Consider the following 25,718-nt stretch of genomic DNA (forward strand, 5'->3'; position numbering starts at 1 on the left):
CTAGTGGATAAAAATCGAAAATTGAAATATAGTATGTTTCTCACTGTTTAATATTAATAAGGAAAGCTTATAATAATAATCGCTGGAGCAACAATCCAAATGGATCAGGGCCTTGAAATGTGCTAGAGCAATTGATTCGAGACCGTAATGCTACACTACAGGATTACAGTACCCTGTAGGAGGCGATATAATCAGCATTGCGTCCGCCCGAGATAATTAGTCTAATTGGACTCAGGTACTCATTCACCGCTGAGTCGGCTGGTATTCGATATCTACTCACGATCATAAATTCCTCTGCCAGCACGATTCCGTAGCCTACATAAAGACCAAATCTATGAGTGATACCATGACCGTCAGGTTGTGGATAAAATCCGGCACTTAATCCGTATGGATGAGGATGATCCGGCCCGGAAAGCCTATAAGGGCAATATCTATGGTAGAAAAAGAAGACGAGGCAGACCTTGCCTGAGATGGAGCGATGGCGCAGGTTAGGACGCCTGATAGCTTTTAGGGATATCGAATTGGTGGACTTCGACGTCATATCATTTGTAAAGCGGAGTTACTGCAACAGAATGATATCCGCTGGAGTTATTTTGAATGGAAAAAGAATAACAGAAAGCACCGTTTATGGAAAGCTATGTTCGCCATTGAATGTAGATGAATCAAGGGAGAGTTGAAATTCAGATTGGCAATATAAGTACGTTATTTTGCCTCAAGCTTAAAAAAATGGAAAAAGTCGGAACAAATCACAGGCAGTGAGCAAAAGATGATGATGAGAAAAATTTTCAATTGCGAACAAGCGAAATTAGATTACAAAGAGGCCAGACAGCGAGGGTGAACTTCATATTGTTCATTTTGTTGGATTGCAGTGTTGGTAGTGTGCCAGACAGGCACATTAGGTGCTGAGAAGCAATCTCGTTTCGGTTAACCACATAAGGGAAGAAGGATAAGGATAGATATTTCTGTGAAAATCATGTATTTCGTACTCCATTTTGAAACAAGTTGGCGCTTCGGATGTAAAGGTTTTGTTCTATGTGCTTCATTCTATGTGCGAAACTTTCTGTGTAGATTTTTCCATTCATATGTGGCTAACGACTTAAAATATCGTGATTTGACATCGCATATCAGTCCACTTAGCTGTGAGTGAGTACCTGAGTCAAATCAGGGTAATAATCTCGAGCGAACCTATCATATAAATTCATCGTACGCATATTTTCGGTTTACTTCGTGCACAAAAGCACACATATATACATATACATGAACTGGGCATTACCCCAAAAACTTCATTAGCGTAAATATGTACATATGCTGTCTCGAGTAATTGATATTCCCTGTGACACCCCATTCGTATGGGCTTACGCTGTTGTGGTATTGACGAAATGATATATTATTATGACGTCATACATACTTTCGAATGCACGAAATTCATATAAAATGTAAAAGTTTGACCTTCTATAATTTTGTTAATACTAGTTGGATTTCCTCCAAACCCCCCAAAGTTATGCTATTCTTTATGCTTCTACTTCTAGCATGGTTTTAAGGGTTTTTTCTGGCTAAATTTCTAAAATATGGAAATATACTATTATTAACTTTATTTGTGAAAATTTCGGAACGGGATGCATTTTGACGTCTAGATTTCGTTTATATACGAGTACACCACTGTGCCTGCCTTCATCATCATCAACGGCGCAACAACCGGTATCCGGTCTAGACCTGCCTTAATAAGGAACTCCAGACATCCCCGTTTTGCGTCGAGGTCCACCAATTCGATATCCCTAAAACCTGTCCGGCGTCCATCTCAGGCAGGGTCTGCATCGTCTTCTTTTTCTACCATAGATGCCCTTCTAGACTTTCCTGGCTGGATCATCCTCATCCATACGGATTAAGTGACCCGCGCACCGTAACCTATTGAGCCGGAGTTTATCCACAACCGGACGGTAATGGTATCGCTCATAAATATCGTCATTGTGTAGGTTACGGAATCGTCCATCCTCATGTAGGGGGCCAAAAATTCTTCGGAGGATTCTTCTCTCGAACGCGGCCAAGAGTTCGCAATTCTTCTTGCTAAGAACCCAAGTTTCCGAAGAATACATGAGGACTGGCAAGATCATAGTCTTGTACAGTAAGAGCTTTGACCCTATGGTGATACGTTTCGAGCGGAACAGTTTTTGTAAGCTGAAATAGGCTCTATTGGCTGACAAAAACCGTGCGCAGATTTTATCATCGTACCTGTTATCGGTTGTGATTTTCGACCATAGATAGGAGAAATTATCAACGCTCTCAAAGTTATATTCTCCTATCTGTATTGATCGCGTTTAACCAGTGCGGTTTGATGTTGTTGGTTGTTTGGTTTTCGGTGCTGACGTTGCCACCATATATTTTGTCTTGCCTTCATTGATGTGCAGATGTCGCGCCGTCTGCTCGATCTGGATGAAAGCAGTTTGTACGTCTCGAGTGGTTCTTCCCATGATGTCGATATTGTCAGCATAGGCCAGTAGTTGGGTAGACTTCAAGAGGATCGTACTTCTTGCATTTACCTCAGCATCACGGATCACTTTCTCGAGGGCCAGGTTAAAGAGGACGCATGATAGGGCATCCCCTTGTCGTAGACCGTTGTTGATGTCGAATGGTCTTGAGAGTGATTCTGCTGCTTTTATCTGGCCTCGCACATTGTTCAGGGTCAGCCTAGTCATTCTTATCAATTTCGTGGGGATACCGAACTCTCTCATGGCCGTGTACAGTTTTACCCTGGCTATGTTGTCATAGGCTTTAAAGTCGATTTAAAGTCGAAATTACATCAAAATAGCGAAACCAACGCAAATAAACGATAAACTCGATCGTTTTGATTTATGATCACTTTTTCCATACATTCAATGCCCTGTGCGCCGTTTATTCGCCTGGCACCGATTCGACTTCGTAGGTTACGAGGCGACTGCAATGAGAGGGTCCCACCTCGAAATCTTGATCGACACAGAGCAAGCTAGTTTCCGCTCCGGATCTGTTTGCATTGACCATATCGCATTTTAGATATTCACTTCACCTGCTCTTTATCGATTCCGAGAAAGTTTTCGACAGCGTGAACACAGAGTGTATTTGGAGTCCGTACCCCTGGGAGGCATTTCACAGAAGCTAATAACTATCATCAGAGGGATTTATGATAGAGGTGCTGCATAGAGGTAAAACCTCAAAGGAATTTAAGGTAGAAAGTGGAGTCCGCACGATGTGTTTCAGTTCAATTTATATTCTCTTCTTGCTTGAGTTGCTATTGAAGCGCAGTCCACGAAATTTTTCTCAGCCTTCTCAGGTAACGAATTAAGACCTGGCCTTTTAAAGTCAATTTTGCTTTAAATTCGAAGGGATATTAATCAATGTTTTTGACGCTTCAATTCCTATATTGGAGAACTTTTATCTTATTGCGCTAAGGTACCCGAGTTTCAATTTCCCTCTACGCCACAATGCCTAGGTATTAAATCTAGATATAGCGCTGAAACGATTTCCACTTTCCTGAGCGGTTTTGGACCTGACTAAAAAACCGCTCATTGTCTTCAGGACAGCTTGACTACCACTGCAGGTTTCGATGCGCTTCTCTTTCAACCGCTCGTCAATCACGCAGGATCATATAAACTTCAGAGACCCAGCCCCAAGGAAGAACTTCATTTCTTGTTTTTGTCCGAAAGATAGACTTCAGCGGCAGAACGAGGCGTTTTATTTCCCGAAGTTTGACCATTCTTCATTTTTATTGATTTTAGAAGCACGATGTAGAAGTCGTGTGGTTGATTTTCCGAGCTTTTGCAATTCTCGATTTCATCAATGATTGCCTCGGGAAATAGGAAAAGTCTCTTCAAAACAGAAATGTGTGCTTCGAAGCTTCCAATTAAGCTTCTATCGCTACAGGAGTCCTTATTAACCCAGGGACCTGCACTTTAATATCAAAAAGAATATTGAATTTTGTTCAGTCCATTATTCCCAGGATTCCGTCTTTGTGTTACAGTTTGTTCGTCTGCAATGGTCAGAGATAAATTGAATTGACGGTTGTCTGACCATGAGATTTCTTCTAGCCCCCACTAGTTTCTAACCAACTCTAACTTTTTTGCAGTACAAGTTGATTAGATCAATTAATTTTCTTCTGCTTGGCAAGATGAACGTTGGCGTGCACCCCACATTTACGGTAATGAGACCAGTTGAAATCGTGAAATTAAATGGCATCTTTTCTGGGATTGCATTTGCTACTTCCCCAACAAATACATGCTGGGCGTTTGCATCAGAACCTATTAATAGTTCAAGAACATTTGACTTCGCCTTTGCTACCAGATCGTTTAGTTCTTGCGTCGGTAAAGGGGACAGGGAATCACAAGTTGAGTACACAGTGGCGACGATCAAGTTTTTCCTCTTACCGTTGACATGTTATTGTAAGGTGACTCTACTAGTTCTGGACAGAGAATGGTCTCAGTAGGGTTGTATCTAACAATTTTGACATCAGAGTCTTTCATCGTAGGAGATTCTGTCTCCCTATCCTAACTTATTAAACCGAATCCAAGTCATGTACAGCAAGATACAAGGGCAGTATTGCAGTTTTGCCGGTAGTAAAGAGTGGACTCTTCCAGTGGAAATCACCAAGTTTACCAGCGTGTCCACTCTCTCACCTTCCTCTCATATTCCGTAGAGAGTTTCGCTTCCATATGTCCAATTATTCCAGATATTGCTAGACATGACGGTATTATAATGCTCGGGTCCTCATTCCCAAGGAGATTCGGCTTCTTTGTAGTACTTTGTACTTCCGTGAGTCACACTGCAGTCAATCACGGTTTCGGTTTCGAGTCTCTCCCATTAAGGGAGTGGCTGTACCCATCTAGCTCGTTCCAACTTGTCCCCGCCATTGGACTAACTGCGCTTCGACCTTATAGCGCAACTGGTGTTACTCTACCGTTACCATCGACCAACTAAATTCTCACGATATAGTACCACATGAAAGGTAGGTGTTTTTTTTTTGTTAAGACTTGCCTAAGGATAGCATTTAATTTGAATGAAAGGAAACAGGAGATCATTCTGATTTAAAGAAAGTGATGCAAATGGCCACAGTGTTAAAGAGGTGCGAATTTAAAGGAAATAGGAATTCGGGTTCGAAATATTGGAGCAAGCCGAAGGAATGAGGGGAGAGAGCCGTGAGATTAGCTGGCAACACGAAATAGCTCGTAAATATACTTATGTATAATATATCGATTGTAATATCGTTAAGTTACAACTATCTAAGTTTCTGAATGCTTAATTGACTTGAAATGGTATAGAGTGATGCGCATTTTCAATTGCGATTTGAAATGTTTTTGATTTCTTTTCTTGAGTTGAAATGCAAAGAAGGGATAAGCTCACCCAAAGAAGTTTCATGATTGCGATTAAACAACAAGCTGAAGTCCTCTCCAAGTTGGAGTAGATAAGGTAAGAAATTACAGAAAAAATGACGATTAAAGAATCAGTTTGTTCAAGAGGAACTGCCAAAGGAGATCGGAAAGCAAGCATAATGAGGCTAATTGTGTATATTTATGTAAAAGTTCGTAATTATCATTGCTTTCCATCGAGTCAAGTGTAGTAAGGTGAAACTGGTTCACTGGGACTTTCTGTTGAGTAGATGACAGTATTGCAACTTATTGTTTTGGAGTAAAGTGAAGTGGTCTATCTATTGATGACCACAAAGAAGGAAGCTCTACTAGGAATTTTAAACCTCTTCTTTTCAATCAATGTGTGATGGGCATTGAGCAATTCCTTCCTGAGGCGGGATAAAAAGGAGTTAAATGACAGATGATTTTCTTAGGCGGTCGCTCTTTTAATCATCAATTTGTTTCTCAATTGTATTAGTACTGCAGTGGAAAGGTTACTCTTCGTTTATTTGCCTTTTAGTGATTACAATAAATGTTGAATTTACATACAAATAATTAAAAGCTGTAATTATGAATTCTATAAATTTCTTTCTAGACAATTTCATTATAACGACGATTTCGTATACGATATGACACTTCAGGTGGAAGCTGACCAAAATGGTGATCTACAAGCAATAGTTCCAAGTCATCGAAGTAGACATAGGTAAGTTATTTCAACTCAACTCAACTCTCCTGCTTGTGTTTTGTGTCTCCTTCTTCGACGATTTGAGTCACCAATAAAGCAGTCTTTGAAGGCGCTTTTTGTTCTTGTTGTTCCGCTAATTTTGTGGAGAAACGGTCAATCAGTTGCCAAGTGTAGTGAGTGCTCTATATTAGTGGTTCAATTTATCAGTAAATCCAGAGGTAATTCTTTCCCTTCACCAAAGCTCTCCTCACTGATTGATTCAGTTAGGCTGCTAAATCTGACCATAGGTTATGTTAAGCTAAGGAGCAGGGGGAGCAGTAGTTCGAAGTACCCATGCCTACGGAATTAGGGCCAATGCATTATCTCCTAAAATGTCTATTCAGACGACTTCTTTTCTGAAACGCTCACAGGCTTTTACGAATTTGACAGTATATGCCAATTATGGAGACGAAGGAACCTTTCCGATGTATCTTGACTCGATGTTTGAAACGCTGTTTTTCCTTTTTCTCTTCACCGGAAAATACCACCCCAGTTTTCTCTATGTGGGAATTAGGGAGCAGTGCAGAGGCTTTAATGAACACCTTTTAAAGGGACAATAGAAATTGCTTTCTAGCAAGTGCTGAATCTTCCACACAAATTTTTGCCTACGCCAGGAGTTCAAATTTCTATATTCGATTACGTAAGCCAATTTGATTTTATCCCTCAGAGTAGATGTGGACGAAAGTCGGCTTTGATCCCAAAAGCGTGGACGTTTATACCCTCGGTTAGCCTATCCTCTGCTTTCCTCGTCACTATGGTTATTCGAGTGTCACGAAAACTGAACCGTATACATATATTTCGCCTCTTCACTTTGTTTTGGAATGTCATTTTTTCACTATTTGATTTTAAATAAAACCGTGCATAAGTTTCAGTATTTATCTCACTTACTGCTCTGCATGCGATAAAGAGCAGGGGGACAGCACAAGGTCAAGCAGAAACAACCATGACCAGCAGGGGTATTTTCGAATGCTTCTGCTTCTGCCTTGAACAAAATTTTGTATATTTCCATCTGCCATTTAATTATAATTTCACTGAGATCCTGGGTTAGTTCCATAATCGATTTTAAATTCCATTAAAATATAGAAAAACATAAAATAAGCCAAACGACCACATTGTCATTCAGGGCAGAGGCAAATCAGCAGACGTTGCTTCATCTCTGCCCTAGGAACAGGACGATCGAAATGGTTAAATGGGTGCCATGAGTGCGAATTATATTCAAATTAAAACCGCATAGAAGTTATTGTTTTGGAATCGAGTGGGTCCAGGGTTCTTCACCTGATGACGAACCGGATCAATTGGAGAAAAATTTTCTCGCTCTCTTGTGGTACATGGAGACCTCCCGAGCCAATCAAAATACCTGCTTTGAAAAGTCCCAATCGAATCTTCCATTTGATACTCCAACTGGCTATATTTGGCGGAACAAATTTAGCACCCCTCTTTTATGTGTATAGGGACCCCACCACCTAAAATTCAACGTGGTTGGTTGGTTTTTGTTGCTGATGTTACCACCATATACTTTGTCTTGCCTTCATTGATGTGCAGCCCAAGATCTCGCCTAAATGATCGCCTGCTCGATCTGGATGAAGGTAGTTTGGCCGTCTCGGGTGGTTCTTCCCATGATGTCAATATCGTCAGCAATGGCCAGTAGTTGGGCAGACTTAAAAAGGATCGTACCTCAGTATAACGGATCACTTTCTCGAGGGCCAGGTTAATACGACTTTATATTTTGTTTTTCTGTAGACGAAATAGATTACTCTTGGTGGACAGAAGATAGCCAAAAGATTTGAATTTGTACTTCATTTGACTACTACTACTGTTACTACTATTTCCGCGGCTGTATTTTTGGGATGTGGCTTCAATTTCCGTGGCTTCAATTTGTAGTGCATCGGGATCATTTTTAACATTTTGTGGCTATAAGCTTGTTTGGCTATAAGCTTGTTTGGCTATAAGTTTGTCACTCGGAAAATCGGGGCTCTGCGGAAGCCCTGCATACTGAGCACCGACCAGATGGACCGCATTGTGCGGGCATTGTTCCCCAGACACCCTGTACGGGTTGATGTAAACAGCGCGGAAAGCCTCGTGGATTGCCCCCTTTTCACAATGGGAGAACTCGAAGAAGCGGTTCTCACTATGAAAAACAGGAAGGCGCCAGGCCCTGATGGCATCCCGGCGGAAGTTTACAAACTGGTGTTCCGCCAACGGCCAGAATTGCTGCTTGAAGCGTTCAATGCGTGCTTGAAGGAGGGCATTTTTCCTTCTCGCTGGAAAGTGGCCAGACTCGTGTTGATCCGTAAGGGTAAAGGAGATCCGGAGCTCCCGTCTGCATACCGACCGCTGTGTATGCTTGACACGGCCGGAAAAGTGCTCGAGAAGCTCATCAGGGGTAGACTCGCTGAAGCGATCCGTGCTGCCGGGGACTTATCCGCAAGGCAGTTCGGGTTTAGAACAGGGAAATCTACAGTGGATGCTGTTATGGAGGTCGTAGATGCGTTTAATCGAGCCGGGGCGCACAGCCGCCGATCTCGACGGATAGTGCTCCTCATAACGCTTGACGTCGGAAATGCCTTCAATTCCGTAAGATGGACAGATATGCTAGGCACACTAGAGAACTCCTTTCACGTGCCAACCTATCTCTTGCGGATATTGAGGGATTATTTGAAAGACTGCTCCCTGTTCTATGAGACGCTAGAGGGCCAGAGGAGGATGGAAATCGCGTCGGGAGTAGCGCAGGGATCCATCCTAGGGCCGGACCTCTGGAACGTTTCCTACGATAGTCTGCTGAGACTCGATATGCCTGAAGAGTCGCGCCTGGTCGGTTATGCAGACGACGTTGCGGCACTTGTTGCCGGACGCACTGTTGAACAGGCGCAAAGCAGACTTGGCATATTGATGCGACGGGTAAGCGGATGGATGACTGCTCACGGTTTCAACCTTGCGCTGGAGAAAACCGAAGTAGTCATCCTGACCAGAAGGAGAATCCCGACCTTGCGTCCCATATCGATCGGCGAGTTGACTATAGAGTCAAAACCAGCGGTTAAATACCTTGGTTTAATGCTCGACTCGAAGATGAGCTTCTTCGAGCAAATCAAAGCAGCCACGGACAGGGCTGCAGCAGGAGTCGCGGCCTTGAGTCGGCTAATGGCGAATGTGGGCGGCCCTATATCAACTAGGAGACGTCTCCTCATGGGAGCAACGCAGTCCGTCCTTCTCTATGGTGCGGAGGTATGGGCTGATGCCCTTGACAAGGAGGTGCATCGTAAACGCCTAGCTCAAGTGCAGAGGTGGGGAGCTTTGCGAGTGGCGTCTGCTTATCGCGCTGTCTCCGAACCGGCTGTGATGGTGATTGCGGGAGTGATCCCCGTTGCCCTCCTTGCCAAGGAGCGCAAAGCTATCTATCGCCGTAAGGGCGAAAACTTAAGAGAAGTGGTTGCCCGTGAAGAACGTCAACGCACCCTTAACGAGTGGCAACTTTCTTGGCGAAATGAGCCAAGGGGCAAGTGGACTGCGCGGCTCATCGACAAATTAGACCCGTGGTTGAACAGAAAGCACGGTGAGATTGATTACTTCCTTACCCAACTTCTAAGTGGGCATGGAGGTTTTCAGTCTTACCTGCACAGGGTTGGGAAGGCGCGATCTCCTGATTGTGTGTTCTGCAATAGAGTGGCGGATGACGCTGAACACACCTTTTTCTCTTGCGAGAGGTGGGATGGCCTCCGCCAGCAGCTTTATGCAGACACAGGGGAGCTCTCTCCAGACAACATTGTCAGAGAAGAGCGCTGAAGAGCGCTGGCAGCTGGAATCGTATTGCGCATTATGTTGGGGCTCTTCTTACTACGAAGAAGATTGAACTCGACCGGCGGAGGGATCGGACGGTAAGGGGTTCCCTGAACTAGCAACTCCCTTCCTCCCCTCCCCTCCCGTTGGTGAAAGGAATTCCCTAACTTGAAGGCTCCCAAAGCCGGGAGAGCGGGAGGGCTAGCCCGAAGTAATGTGTCAAACGGTTCCAGGCTAGTTCTCTGATGACAGGGAGGTGTTTAGTTGGTAGTCCGCCAGCGTGCTGTTGCGGGAGTCCAACACTCTGTGCGTAAACGCATTCACCTACCCTACTCCAAAAAAAAAAAACATTTTGTGTAAAATTGTCTGTCTGTCTGCTGCGCATTTTTAGCCAAAACGGTTGTACCAATTGACACCAAATTTGGTAAGAAGGTAGGAATTATGAAGGCAGTGAGCGATATTATTGCAGATGGAATTTAAAGGAGGGGGGGGGGGGGGGTCAGGGTTACAAATCTACTATATGTTCAAATAAAGTTAGGAGTAGTACAGGGTGCGGCAGCATAACTTCCTTTTTTAAAATGCGCGCCACTCAGTTAGTTGATGTCATAGCGGAGCGCTAGTGGTCTCGTTCAAGAGGGGATACTGTAAAGTTTTGTCCCGACACGGTCCAGTAGCCATCATGCGTTGGAATAGTGAAGCGTGCCTTTGCCGTTACTTTTCAAGCGGATGTTCGGTTATTGCAACACAGAGTGCATTTCGGAATCGCTTGAATTTAGCCACGTTGGCTCCCGTCCCAGACCGCAAATCAATTGTTACATGGGTCACTACATTCAGACAAACTGCAAGTGCGACAAAAGGAAGAACTGGAGTCCCTCGGCCCGTTAGATCACCTGAGAACATTGAAGCAGTGAGAGCGTCAATGTTGCGATCGCCACGGCGTTCTGCGCGCAAACACGCATCTGCCGTTGGACTATCCGATCGTTCTGTGAGAAGAATTCTTCGTGAATTCGGACCGGTATGTAAACATGCTACACAATTTTTTTATCCCACGACTAGAAAATTTAGATTTGGGGGACACTTGGTTCCAACAAGACGGTGCAACAGCACACACTTCAAGAGCATCGATGGCTGTTTTGAGGGAACACTTTCCAGAGCGCCTTATCTCAATTAGACGCGATTTGGAATGGCCGGCACGCTCTCCCGATCTCTCCCCTTGTGGTTTTTTTCTATGGGGTTTTTTGAAATCCCGTGTTTATGTGAATCGTCCAAGAACCCTACAAGATTTGAAGACCAACATCCAAGAAGAAATTGCCAACATAACACCTGCTATGCTAACAAGAGTCATGACAAACGCCAGAAATCGGTTTACGTAAACCGCATGTATGGAGAATGGGGGATGTCACCTAACAGATTTGATCTTCAAAACAATGTAAATAAAAACTTTACACGTGTACCTACATTATAAAAAATAAATAAATATTTTCCGATGCATACAATAGTTTTTATTGAGTTTTGAAAAAAGGAAGTTATGCTGCCGCACCCTGTATATTGTTAAAATTTTTATTAATTGACAGGAAAACCTCCCTTAAGTTCAACCTAGAATCTTGAAATGCAGCAATATTGGCTATAATATAAAGCATGGTTCTAAGTTTGGTGGAAATCGCGCTATTACTAACAAAGTTATAATAGGTAAAATTTGTCGGTTGAGTGCAAGTTCTTAAGAATATGTATGTCAGTAGCTCGCGATATACATGACGTGCTAGGTACTAATGGGATAATTTTTTTATATAAGAGATATACACAAGCTTCCATACCTGAGGCGTCCAGCTTCTGATTTGCGCCTCAAAAACAGCCGAAGAGGAACGATCCCTCTCCCTTAAATCCGACTTCCAACCCGTTAGTTTTCTGACTCTATGAATTTTTCGGCCTCACACACGTCCTTTAGCCTCCATTCTTCGTTATCAGTAGTTTCACGTCATCGAAAGGACTTTCCACCCAATATATAGAATAGAGACTTGCAAGTGCTTGTCGACGGACACTGTACTAGGGTGCCGGTAATTTTGTAGTCAACTTTTTTCTATTTTTTGGTTTTCGGGATAGCTCTGAGTTGCTAGTTGACTCCAGTCAACCCAGGCGGTCATTTTGGCCATCTGCAACATTGTTCATTACTAATTGTTGAAACTTTAATGTTGAAATGAATTTCGTAAACTTTTACGTAGTTGGGTTATCTTTACGGCAGTTTGGCTTTAGAGCAGGGAGATTCACAGTTAATGCTGTTATGCAAATCGTGGATGCCGTTCGGCGAGCGGTGGTACATAGCCGCCGAACTCGACGAGTGGTGCTCCTCGTAATGCTTGACGGCAAAAACTCCTGTAATTTCGTAAGATGGAAAGATAATCTAGGCACAGTAGATAATAATTTGCACGTGCCGAACTATCTTCTATGGATATAGGGACTATCTAAGGAACTGCTATTTGCTTTATGAGGGGGGGGGTAAGAGGAGGATGGAAGTCACGTCGGAGCTAGCGCAGGGATCCATCTTAGGCCGGACCTCTGGATCGCTTCTTATGATAGTCTACTGAAGTTCGACATGCCAGAAGTGTCGCGCTTGGTCGGCTATGCAGATGATGTCGCGACGCTTGTTGTTGGACGCACTGTCAAACAGACGCAAAGCAGACGTGGCATACACAAATTACAAATGTATGTCCTGAATTATGGAGGTATCATACACGTCGCTTACTATATTGGGAAACCTTTCAGTATCTGTCTGTAGTTCAGATATGATTATTTTTCTTCTGTAACCTTGAAAGCGAGGGATGGATTTAAAAGTACCTTTACATTTGATTCTATTCCAAAAGGGGGTCAGTTTGAACCAAATAGCATGAGTATTTCTTCTTTCTCTTTTTTAGTCATCCCGATCGATAGCGCCATTCTTCTCAGTCTGAGGTCTTGCCTGGATGGAGTTGGGAGGCTCTCAGGTTAACATCTACCGTATCAAGTCATCGTTGTTTCGGTCGGCCTTTTGGACGTTTCCCATCGACCTCCATACTCAAATCAATCTTAGCAACTGCATTTTTGTCAGCGCAAATTATATGTGCACACCATGGAACATGCCCTTCTGGCAATTTTTTCACGATCGGTGTAATCTTATATCGGTCACGGATGCCCTCAGTTCAGATATTATCATGGCATGCTACACCACTGGTCTTACGCAAAATCTTTGTGACCGCTTGGCGTTATCCATCGTCTTTGATACTCGGTAAGCACTCAGAACACTGACGGAGATAGTCCCTGTTTCCCTGGGGTTTGTTGTTAAAAATTCTGTTTTGCTCAAATTCTGTCTCAGGCGGTAATTTAATTTTTGCACAAATTGCTCGAGACAGTCTCTGTTTTGAAACGCTAGAAAAACATCACATAGAGCGTTGGGACAGTCGAGCGTTGGATGCTGGATGTCCCGGGTGACAGTGTCCATAGTAAGGAGTGAGCACAGAGTGCTTTCTTGATGAACCCTGACAAAGACACTAAGCAGTTTGAAGTGCCGTAGGCATATCTACTGTTATAAAACTTTACTCTTGGAATCACAGTAGGGCAATTTAATCCAACCAGTATTTCTACATGTATTGCGCAACTATTCCGTTACCCTTGCGAAACTCGGCTTAGTTCACAGTTATTTGAACAATGTCGCGTATGCAGTTGTCAAGAATTCATTCAAAGATTTTCCATTTTCCATAGTCGAACGGTTGTGCTGTCTTGCTAGTCAGATGGGGCTCCATCCTCTTCAAAAACGCGATTGAAGCGCTCACTCATCCGAAATGTTGAGTCACACCTTTTCGCTTTCCTCAATTTCATTGGGTTACACTAATAAACGGTGAATGTTGAGGTGCGAAGATCTTGTAGGGAACGGCTCAGTAAAAAATGTAGGAAGATGAGACAACCGTTTAATAAATTACGTACTGCCAAGTATATGGTCGCCAGTGTCTGCTAAATCGACAATCCGCTCGTCACACTGGCATTACCATTTTTGTAACGACTATGAATGCGTTCTATTGATTAGCCTTTTTCGGAACCTGTCACCAAGAGGGATCAAGTAGGAACTAGCATAATGGTGGAAGTCCGACTATACTTTATTTCGTTATATTACTGAGGATAGTAATTACTAATCGTATTATCTAAAACGCTCCTCCTTTATCTGGGCTTGGGACTAGCACGTTATGCAAACAACATTGGAATCTCTTTCGTAGCTTAATTATTTGACGATTAATTTCTATCGTGTATATATCTCACGATGGTCTTTCGTTCGAAGTAGCCCAGGATAGTAATTCGTAGAACAAAAATCGCTCAAAAATTAATATTTCGTAGTTTCGCGGCTAATTTTCCATGCAGAAGTAATACTACTCAGGTGTATCGATTACTAGATCCTTTCAGTAGAATTATCCAGTCGATTACCGGTGCAATAAGTTAATTAGCAAGTCATTGCACCTACATTTCCATCTCATATGCAATTTCTGAAACTTAGGATAATTTGAAATTTCCATCCAAATGTTGTGATGAGTTTTTTTCTAAGTAATTAACATAAACAATTCTTCTATGCGAGTTCAAATATGCATACCAACGCTATCGATTTCCTTCTCTGTACTGTGCTGAAATCAATAGCAGTCCATTCGTTCATTATTAGCTCAGATTGTTAGTAAGTTGGGCGATTCTCATTATTTACCACCCCCGAGGGCTCAGCCAGTCAAGCGGGGAATCTCAAATTACTCACTTCCAAGCATCTTCCTCGTTCATATTCCCCTTTATTTCGTATCTAGTAGGCGCGATCCATATTTCATCAAATCAATAAAGCGTAGACAGTAGCGTAGTGATAAGGACATTCGGCTAAAGTGCGGGTTGATTGATTGCCTTGGAATTTTTCCTTCTACTTTGGCAAGTAAATAAGCGGAGGGTCTTCCGATAAAAACTCTTAATGTGTCCTCATAAAAACTTTTCGCCCCTTACTTCGCTGTATATTTATCTTGAAAGTTGTTTTATTTTTCTTTGCTTTTGCTGTATTTGCAGGCATCATCGTCGACATAAAAAACGACATCGACATAAAAAACCAAAAATTTTAGTGCACGATTTGGATACACAAAGTGTTAAGGTATGTATTATTTAAACCTTGTTTGTTCTCAATTCGGGGCTGGAAGTTCGCTTGAAATGGAGAGCGATCAGAGAAAGGACGATGTTGGTCAATAGGAATTTAAATTATTTCATTTAACCTATGAGCTGCTACCATAAAAGTAGAAGTGGATAGAAGGCGATTATTTTGCTGAATAAAATAGAAGGACTTTCTAGGGGATAGGAGGGACTAAAAATTTCAAATTTGAAGTGAACACTTTAAAAAGGAAAATTTAGGCCATTCTATGAATGACTTTTGAAGAAATTTTCTTGTTGATTAATGCGGAAGGCTAGTTTGTATTTATTTGGGACCTCTGAGTTTAATATTTTTTGTTTGATTCCAAAGCTTCCGTTTCTTTTCAACTTCTATTTCACGCTAATACCCTACGGTTGAATATTTGCACTGTTCTAACTAAATGCATTCCTTTATGTAAGAGTAGTTTTGAAAAGCCTCAAATCGAAAAATTGCTTAGATTTATTCAAATTGGATCTGATTTGTTTTGATAGAACTAAAATTGCCTCGAGCCTTTGTAGATGTTAGCACAGGATATTTTCATATTCCTGTACATACATGCCCATGAACTATTGGGAAGAATGAAAAGTGAAATATGCAATGCAAAATTTGCAACTTTACTGCAAGGCAGATCAAACCATATCAGTTGATGGTGCTACTTATTTCATAATAGTAAATTGTATCTCCAGTTCACTTGATCTCTCCCTACATTCGAGTATGTAGAAGATGTTACAGGATAATTCACTAACGAAATTCAGGAGGGCAATTTAGGTGTGCGCCTTTTCGCGAAAAAAATAGATTTGCTTCCATTGATAAAGAATCAAACTAGCACCATTTAATGTGTATCTTAAATTTCTTTTAAAGGTAATAGATCCCGATGATCTGCCTCAAAGGGCCCGATGGACTATTATTGCTACGGCATGTTTACTACTTATTATGTGCCTCATGCTTGTTGGTATCACTCTGCGGATGGCGCCAATCATTGATGATATGGGTAAGTGAGTTTTAAATTTCCTCCATCAAATAAGTAAAACAATTAGAGGAATTATTTCACATCCTATTTCTATATTTGAATGGTGCGTATTGAAAATTTAGTAGATATAATTTGTATATAAAAATGTCAACGGCTTCATACATAACAACAGCAATCATCTACAGGATCTGTCCTTGAATTATGAATGCTAAGAAAATATGCAACATTTCAACTGTAGGCAGCGATAAAAGCCAAAGTTTTTTTTGATATGACTTTACTATTTGAGCCGCAACGTGTGTAATATTGTTGAAGCTCAACATCTGACTACATTTAATACTTTCTAACTCCGCCCCCACTTTTAATTGCATCTCTCATGCGATCAGGTATATTGCGGATACAATTTCTAATCATTGTTTTTAAAACAACGCCAATATACCATTTATCCTTTATGTTTCCTTTGAAATTTGTAATCGTAGTATTTTTACGTTGAAATATCTTGTGTTCCAGATAAGCCTAACAATTTTTTATCGGGTTTCAGGGGGTCATCCTGTGTGTCGGATTCGCGGAACCGAACTTTTTTTGACATTAATTGTATCTAGATATAGGCTCATATATAGCCATATATAGCGAAGTGATTTTTTGATATTCGGAGTCGTTTGGAAATTATAGTGTTAAACACGTGATAAGTCACATGCCAGATATATGTCGATCGTCGTAATAAAGTTCGTATTTGTCGGTCCGAATGACGTTCGAATGACTTCGCTAAAAGCACAAGAATTGAAGCCAAGGCTGGACATGTGTTTCTTGAAGAAACCTCAGGTTTATGTACTAGGTATAGCAAATTAATGACCAGTTAAAGTTTTACGGCTAAAAATTACATTCTAATTTTTAAATGCGTTTTTCTCGAAACTCATCATCATCAACGGCGCAAAAACCGGTATCCGGTCTAGGTCTGCCTTAATAAGGAACTCCAGACATCCCGGTTTTGCGCCGAGGGTCACCAATTCGATATCCCTGAAAGCTGTGTGGCATCCTGGCCTACGCCATCGCTCCATCTTAGGCAGGGTCTGCCTCGTCTTCTTTTTTTACCACAGATATTGCTCTTATAGACTTTCCGGGTGGGATCATCCTCATCCATACGGATTAAGTGACCCGCCCACCGTAACCTATTGACCCGGATTTTATCCACAACCGGACGGTCATGGTATCGCTCATAGATTTCGTCATTGTGTAGGCTACGAAATCGTTCATCCTCATGTAGGGGGCCAACAATTCTTCGGAGGATTCTTCTCTCGAACGCGGCCAAGAGTTCGCAATTTTTCTTGCTAAGAAACCAAGTTTCCGAGGAATAAATGAGGACTGGCAAGAGCATATTCTTGTACAGTAAGAGCTTTAACCCTATGGTGAGACGTTTCGAGCGGAACAGCCTTTGTAAGCTGAAATAGGCTCTGTTGGCTGACAACAACCATGCGCGGATTTCATCATCGTAGCTATTATCGGTTGTTATTTTCGACCCTAGATAGGAGAAATTGTCAACGGTCTCAAAGTTGTATTCTCCTATCCTATCAAGGGCAGCTTTAAAGTCGATGAACAGATGGTGCAACTGTTGTCGGAAATCAGATTTCCCTGTTTGTCTCGGCAGGATGAGCATCGAGGTGTATAAGGCTTCATCCTGCTGACTTGTTGGTAAAACTTGCGCGCCTGGTGCGGTGGCTGCCTATACTTTTCTAGTTCACAGACTTGTTGGTTCTCCCAGGCTTCCTTTTTCCGTCTGTGAAGTCGCTTCTCCGCTCGACGGAGTTTGTGATAAGTCTCTACGCGTGCCCGCGTTCTTTGAGAATGCAACATTACTCGGTATGCTGCATTCTTCCGTTCCGTTGCTAGCTTACATTCATCGTCAAACCAGCCATTCCGACTCCTTTTGCGGCTGGGGTCAAGTATGCATAAAGGCGTATTCTGTACGCAGAAGTCAAAGATTGTTGATGCATGACACAAAGACCCTTTGTATTATGTTAATGTACTGCCCAGATTGCGATGTATCTTCAATAAATTTTTATTGGATAAGGGCCTTCTTCGGGAATGCAGCCACAAATCATTACTGCTAGTAGATATTTAATCTTTTTAACCATACAGACGCAGTTCATATGAGCTCACTTATATATACATATATCATATAATATATATATACACGTTTTAGCATGTAATAATTTTTGAAATGCAATACTTTGACTTTCAATAAATTTGTTAATAATAGTTGAATTGCGTTCAAACTTTCCAGAGTTATATCCTATGTCGCCTAAACTGATGCTATTTTGCTCTTCTACGATAAACTTAAGGGGCGTTCTCGAGTAAACTCCAAAATATGGCAATATACTATTACTAACTTTATTTGGGGGCATATCGAAACTGGATGGTATTTTGAGGCCTAGATTTTGTAGAGATGCATCACTGTGATTTTTTATATTTTTCGGTTGGGTAGGCTATGAGAACGAGACTTTTTTGAGCCTTCGCTCCCCTATGTTTTACCTAATGACAGAAATAAGGTCAGTTTCGAAAAGCACTAATCGAGCCCCTTCATTTGATATCCCACATGACCATATTCTGTGAAATAAAATTTTACAACCCCATTTTGCATGCCACCCTTGAAACTGAACACAAAATGGGGCCACTCGCTGCATGTAAAGAGACACGCAGACCATAAGTTCTCATCATAGTTCGTAACAATTGGTCCAGAAGTTTCGGAGTAAATGAGGTGTGACAGACATTGAATCGATTCTAATAAGGTTTTGTTTCACACAAATCCTTGAAAAGGGACAGATTTAAGTTCCGAGAGCCGAGAGAAAAGTAGTTTTCACCAATTTATTTTTTCCCTATAGTTCGATTCTCCTCCTGTAAGCGCATCCATAAAAATCGCCGTTGCTGGATCGCTTCTTCGGGTTTTTAGAAGGTTTCCGTCATTTCAACCCGTTTTCATATAAATCCTGCCTGCGTAGTGCATGATGGTATGCATGAACGCCAGCGTCTCTCGCGTCATCCAAAATACTCTGGGAGGTTTCAGGTCGAGCCTTTTGAAACTTTCGCAGAATTAGTCGGTCTTCCCTTTGAATAGACTACTGTTCACCTTTCCAGTTGTAGTAAATGTAAATTGTTCCAAAAAACTTCATCGTTCATGATTCGATCTAATCTAATTTAATTCGCAATTTTTCCTAAAATCATTGTAATTTTCCAAGACTTTTCTGAATAATCAAATTTTCATGCTCTTTGCCATAATATGTAATGGTATATCAAAAAGTTTGCGGAATGGGAATGAAGAGCGGATTTATTGTTGGAAGAATTACTTAATTTTTCGGCGCAATTATTCCAACAATTCTGGTTTTCTGGAAGATCTGCCAAACCGTCTTTTACCACAGGAATTATCTCTTCTTTTTATGAAAAATGATATGCACGTAAAAACTTTTTGAGGTGTGGGAACAGCCAGAAGTCAGCCGGAGCTAAATTTGAAGAATAGGGTGGATGTTGCAACAATTCATACTTTAATTCTGAGATTTTAGCTATGGTTTTGCGAGCTGTGTTAGGAGATGCATTGTCTTAATGCAAAATTACTTTTTTTTTTCAGCAAAGCAGGCCTTTTCTCGCGAATTTCAGTTTCAGCTATTGGTTTATTGCTTTACCAGTTTAAAAATGCACTAACGAAATTCCTTTAGCATCGAACAACACTGATGCTAACATCTTTGTAGCTGACCTCGGCTCACGAAGTCGTTTCGGTGTCGAAGATTCGCGCCGGCATCACTCGTTTCGATTCAAGATTATGCTGACAGTTCCAGGTCTCATTCACGGTACTGAATTGACGCACAAAATTTTTTTTATTTTTGCTAAAATGCTACGATTGTTGCTTGGATAGTCGTACTCAGATGCGATTTTATTTCATTCTCTAGAAATGCGGTACCCATTGCGCGCACAGCTTTCTGAAACCCAAATTTTCACTTAAGATATAGGTTACACTGCCCGCTAATATGCTTACGGCCTTCAGTAATTCCTGTGGTGTCACTTTACGATTTTCGAAAATCATGTTATGTATTTTTTTATGTTTTCTGAATTTGATGGACCTTTGGGGCGTCCTGCAAGTGGACCGTCTGTAAGACCTCCTTTGAATTCACAGTCCGCTTGTAAACCGTTGTTTTCAAAGGAGCAGATTAGCCTAACACATTTACGGTATAAAACTCCATTGGCCTCAAACCATTCTTTAAAAGAAGAGGGCGTAGATCCTTCATTGAAGAAAATCTTAGGTATCTTCGTTTTATGTCTGAAAAGACGAGCGGGTGCATATGAAATTGTTTGCCGTCACTTCCTTGTCATGAAATTTGATGAGAACATGTGGTCTATGGTGTCTGTCTGTGCGGTATCCACTGGGCTTAAGCGTGTTGTAACATTTTTTTTCACAAAAAGTGCGCTTGCCTGGTATCAAATGAAACTGATCTTATTTTTAATACTGCGTGAAACATAGGGGAGTGAGGCCTCAAAATTTGAGCCCCAACAAGTGAAACTTGTCTCGTTCTGAAAACTATCCAAACGATAAATCTGGAAAAATTGACAATGGTGTATCCATACGAAATCAAGCCCTGAAAATATATCCAATTGTGATATTTGCTCAAATAAAGCTAACTCGAAAGCCCCCCTTAAGTTCATTCTAGAAGTTCCTATATTCTGCACCATTATAAGTAATGATATAATACACACTTCTCCTTGTTAATGGAAATCTAACTATAAATAACAATGTTATGGATTGGTTATGGGTCAAAGTTTTATATTTCACGTAAATTCATCAAACTCTAGGTCGTGTATGAGGCCATAATCATATAAAATGAACTCATATGGACGGTTGAGTTGACGTTTGGAATATATAAAGGAATTTTTAGCTATGTACGAACGGTAAAACGCGCATAGGAAGTTTCTCAGATAAGATGAATACAAAACCTTTATAGCCGAAGGGTCTAACTTCCGGTATTCCAGCTTCTTTTCATTTTCAAGTGATAGTTCCACAATTACTGGCTTAATATGGTTGTGCTATTAAGTGTTGTTAGCCCTGCTTGACTATCAGAGTAAACTCAAATGATGGGACCCCCGCCATTTTTGTATCAAATATTCTTCCCTGGAATCTGGCTATCACTTCTTCGGGGGGTCGGGCCAACGCCACCATGGGGTTGCTCGAAAATACCACTGAGCCCGATCCGTTTCCCATGATTATTATATCTCTAAACTCAAATGAATTTTGGCTATTAAACTGGGTAGATTGTTGCGGTGATTTAATGTAAATTATTGAAGATAATTAGACGATTTTTGGCTAGCGTTTGTTTATTTTGGTATGCATATACCCATATTTCCAGAACAGCACTGAAGAAGGGAACAAGTTTTCCCGAAAAATCGGTATACTTGTACCGAAATAAACAAATACTAGCGAGAAAGGAAAATCGTTTGATTTGTTACATATCGGTTATTTGTCCACCAGTCTCCTTTTTTTGGTGATTATTATCGAGTGCGCCTTCGAAGGGAGAATATGAAACCATATCATGAACAGGCAGCGGAGCCCCCAGGAATTCCCTTGTCAAATGAATCGATAATTGTACATTTGTTGACCTCTCAATGAGCCAGTCACATCCAGTCTACATATATACTTTGTTAGCTGCAGTTTATTTTCGGATAAATGAGAGATAGATTTGGGATAGCTTCGAGTGTTTCGATTAGCGTGATTTTCATCGCGAGAAACTTATGGCTGTTAGCAAATTTCCAATTTTTACACTTAAGGGGGTCATCCCGTGTGTCGGATCCGTGTGTATCTAAATATAGTGTAGAATATATGGGCAAAGTGATTTTTTGATATTCGGGGTCGTTCGGAAATTATAGTGTTAAACACGACCGCCATAATAAAGCTCGTATTTATCAGTCCGAATGACTTCGTTAAACGGACAAGAATTGAAGCCAAGACCGTACATGTGTTTTTTAAAGAAACCTAAGGTTTATGGATTAGGTATAGGAGATTAATGGTCAGTTAGTTTTATGGCTGAAAATCACATTCTACTTTCTAAATGGGTTTTTCTCGAAAATGCATGTTGAAAATCGGCTGCCACCATAGCCCAAAATCTATCCAACGAAATTCTTTGAAATTTTCACGACTTATTCAGAACGTATTTCTACGGTCCGCAAACTAGGATAATTGCGATTCATTCATTGAAGAAGCCATGAAAAAACGCCAAAATTCACAAAAAAGGTTTAACACGGCACCAAAAATTTAGCTTTTAATATTTTTTAATAACTCTAGTTTGCGGACTGTAGTTAAGTCTGTACGTTTAAATGCCGTTTATTTTTTTTTTCTTTAAGATGATCGCAGCGCCCTCTAGCGTGACAGCAGAAAAACACCTTTTTTTGAAGATGGGTGTATAAATTGCTCTGTATTTCAATAATGCCATCGAGCTGGAAAAATTATTATCCACGCTCAAGATATTAATAAATCTATGGTGAAATTAATTCGTACTTGTATCTTCATCCTGTTCTTCACAAAAAATTGCTAAACCAAGCCAAAAAAACGGCCTTCACACGGGATGACCCCCTTAACAGCGGGGTTTTGTTATCAAATTGTATAGTAAATTCTACAAATCCTTTGTGATGAAAGCCTTCTGCTCCTTACCTATTGCAACCCTACAGCACCAGAGCAATGTTTAGGATTTCTGACATTGTTGTTGGATGTGATGCTTCCATGTTGGCTTGAATTTGAGGTACACCTCGGATTTCAATCCCTAATAAGGCAAGTAGCGTATTGCTGCCAAACTCATTCCTGGTGAACATGCAGTCATAGACATTCGTATAAGCGCATTGGATAAAACAATTTACTATTTTGGATAGTATCTTCTATTTACATAATTCAATTGAATTTTCGTTTTTTGTAATACATTTTTTAAAATAAATAATTGCACAAAGACATCCGTATAAGAACATTATAAATAAATAGATTATTAAAGCTTAATAAAAGTGCCGGCTAGTTCAATTTCTTAAATATGTTCGTCCTAAACCAATTTGTGGTCACCTTCAGGTGTGAACTGAGGCATCGTCCTGTTGAAAAATATAATTTTCGCCACAATTTTAATTTAAAAATGGAATAAGTTTTTCCTCCAAAAGTCGAACGTATGCATGCGAGTTTACTTTCATTGAAATCACTGCGAGCTCTAAAGTTTCCTCATAGGAGAATGCCCCCCTGACCATGACACTACCACCTTCGAAGTTTTGCTTGGATCGTACTAGGTTATGTTGACTCAAATCATGCCAGTAACAACCATAACAACCTGAAACATCAAGGTTGAACTTCTTTACTTCTGAGAATATGACATAGCGGCACTTAGTTGTCCAAGACAAATGTTCTTTAGCGAAGTCCAGTCCCTGTTTACGTTTTGCAGTTAATCGGTATTTTTTTTAACAATTGTGGAGTCTTATGTTCAAATCAACTTAATGCCGGACCGGATCAAATTGAGAGTACCTTACTCCCTCTTTTTTTGTTCCACGGACCCCTCGTTTAGGGCTGAGTACCCAAAGCCAAGCTCTGGTCAATACGGCGGATTTGCGCTGAATAGAATTCATAGTCATGTTGTGTTTTGCGAGTTATATAAAGGAGCACTTACCACCTGTGAGCCGCTTCCCAGGGCAGAGGTAAGATAACGTCTGACGATTTGTCTCTGCCTTAGTAAGAAACCGTCAAGCCGTCATCGCCTGGCATTTTTTTAGTTAATCGGTGTTTAATTTTGGGTTTGATCCATTTTATGTTCAGCGAAACATGCAGTACATTTGCAATATGGCCTACATATACTGGATAAGTCCAATTTTTAAAATATTTCTGTTAAACGGAAAGAAGCAGTTACCAAATTGGCTATTTCTGCGGAAAACGTACCATTATTCAATATCAAATTGACTTCATCCAGCGTGAAAGATCCGAACGCGATCAATTGTATACAAAATTCTTCACTTTTGATGAAAACAAAAGAAGACTGTCTATGACTGTAATTAGTCCTGCCCGTGAGTTCATGACGGGACTTGCTTATAATTATTACTACATTTGTGTTTTTCCGGAAACATACATACTTGGGGCCACAGTAAGGGAAGAGATCAGTTCCCTGTGGAAAACTCTTAAGACATCTTGTCTGCATAGATTTCGGCCCGACTCTAAAGTGGACCTTCTTTCACTCCGTTATGTGAAGAATAGCGAATGTTGTCTTTTCATGTCACAAATTACTGCGGACGGGGCATAGTTGAAGGATCGTTGGATGTTCATCTATTGGTCGAAGGGGAATTCGCTTACAGATATCACTCTTCCTTTGACAAGGGTCTGCTTCAGCGTTAGGGTTAATAGTGCAAATCCCCTCGTGTTGATGTTAGCACTTCCTCAGCAAATATGACGACGCTAACGTTGCATCCTGTTACTATCCTCAATCTTTAACTTTTAGTATATGAAACAGGTCTTCTAGATATTCCACTGGAAACTTCTTTGTAAAATACTGTAAAACTTACCCACAGAATCATTACTTATTACGTACTTACTGTAATTTCCAATTGCACAATATTTCCTCTCATACACTGTACATTCATATGTACCCATAAGTACATACACCATTTGTCATCCAAATAAAGATTACAAATCAACTGACCTTAAACTTCAACACCTTATCTTCAGTTAATCTGGTCTTGAAGATTTGCATTCACGTAGAATAAGCAAACATACCAATGCATCATATTAAACAGAGAAATATTTAACTACCCAAACAAACTAGAGATAATCCACATGTTCCTTAGCATATGCAAGCACGTGGCATATGTGAAACTTGAAAAGCGGGTCTGAAATGCAGACTACTGAAGGAAATTTGAAGAAACCAAAAAGACTATGGCATAGGCAAATGAGTGAGAAAATATTGTGCAATGGAATTACGTAAACTGTAAGAACTTAGAAATAAGATGCTTACCAAGCACATGTAAATTTTGTATAAATTAGGAAACATGAATTAAGAAATACACAATTTCAAGAGTTAGTAAAGCTAAACAGACGCGTTTTGTATCTTGTGGAGTCAAGGCAATTGTTGCTCCCAAAATTGGTGGGGCTGGAGTTTGGCACCTTAGCTGCTCCGACTATTTGCATACACATAATGAAGCTAAGACATTTCGCTGCTCCCTATAGGACTTCAGGCAGGAGTTGGGCTTATTGCTGCTCCGGCTAAAAAGGGAGACTATTTCCTCCAATATAGCGACCCTGCCAGGAAGACTAGGAGAACTACCATTGGATTATTCACAGCCAAAGGACTGGTAACATTACATCTTCATCGTAACTAAAATAAGTAGTGCGCCAAAGAATTTTCTTATTTCATCACCACCACATAAGGAGGCCTTGCACTTGGAAGATTGTCTGGAGGTTCTTGGAAACCACCATGCAGGTTCGGGACCTAACGCTTCCTTTGGGGTATTGTAGAGCAGCTCTTAACTTCCGCAGTAAAGGCCCATGGTTCTTGTATGAAGTATAGTATATTGATGTTGTGCATCAATCGATTCCATAGTTGATGAGTGCAGTACCTGCTTTACAATGCTGCAAAAATATTTGAGAAATATTGCCTCGCATCGGTACATTAAATGAAACTGTCGATAGCGTCCCCTTCGCTGGCCTTAGGAGTTGGCAATTGC

The 25,718-nt window shown here is 41.0% G+C and overlaps 1 protein-coding gene across 1 annotated transcript in view; it reads left to right on the top strand.

Annotated features, from left to right (window-relative positions):
• The window catches only part of LOC119661355, a 736,879-nt gene that overhangs the window by 252,423 nt on the left and 458,738 nt on the right, over positions 1 to 25,718 (top strand). The window contains exons 5-7 of the mRNA XM_038070661.1: positions 5,968 to 6,075; positions 14,926 to 15,007; positions 15,902 to 16,031. Of these exons, the coding sequence (XP_037926589.1) occupies positions 5,968 to 6,075; positions 14,926 to 15,007; positions 15,902 to 16,031 (320 nt within the window). The remainder of the gene's footprint in view (positions 1 to 5,967; positions 6,076 to 14,925; positions 15,008 to 15,901; positions 16,032 to 25,718) is intronic.

The sequence above is a fragment of the Hermetia illucens genome, chromosome 1 (genome assembly GCF_905115235.1).
Source record: "Hermetia illucens chromosome 1, iHerIll2.2.curated.20191125, whole genome shotgun sequence".
Taxonomy (NCBI): domain Eukaryota; kingdom Metazoa; phylum Arthropoda; class Insecta; order Diptera; family Stratiomyidae; genus Hermetia; species Hermetia illucens.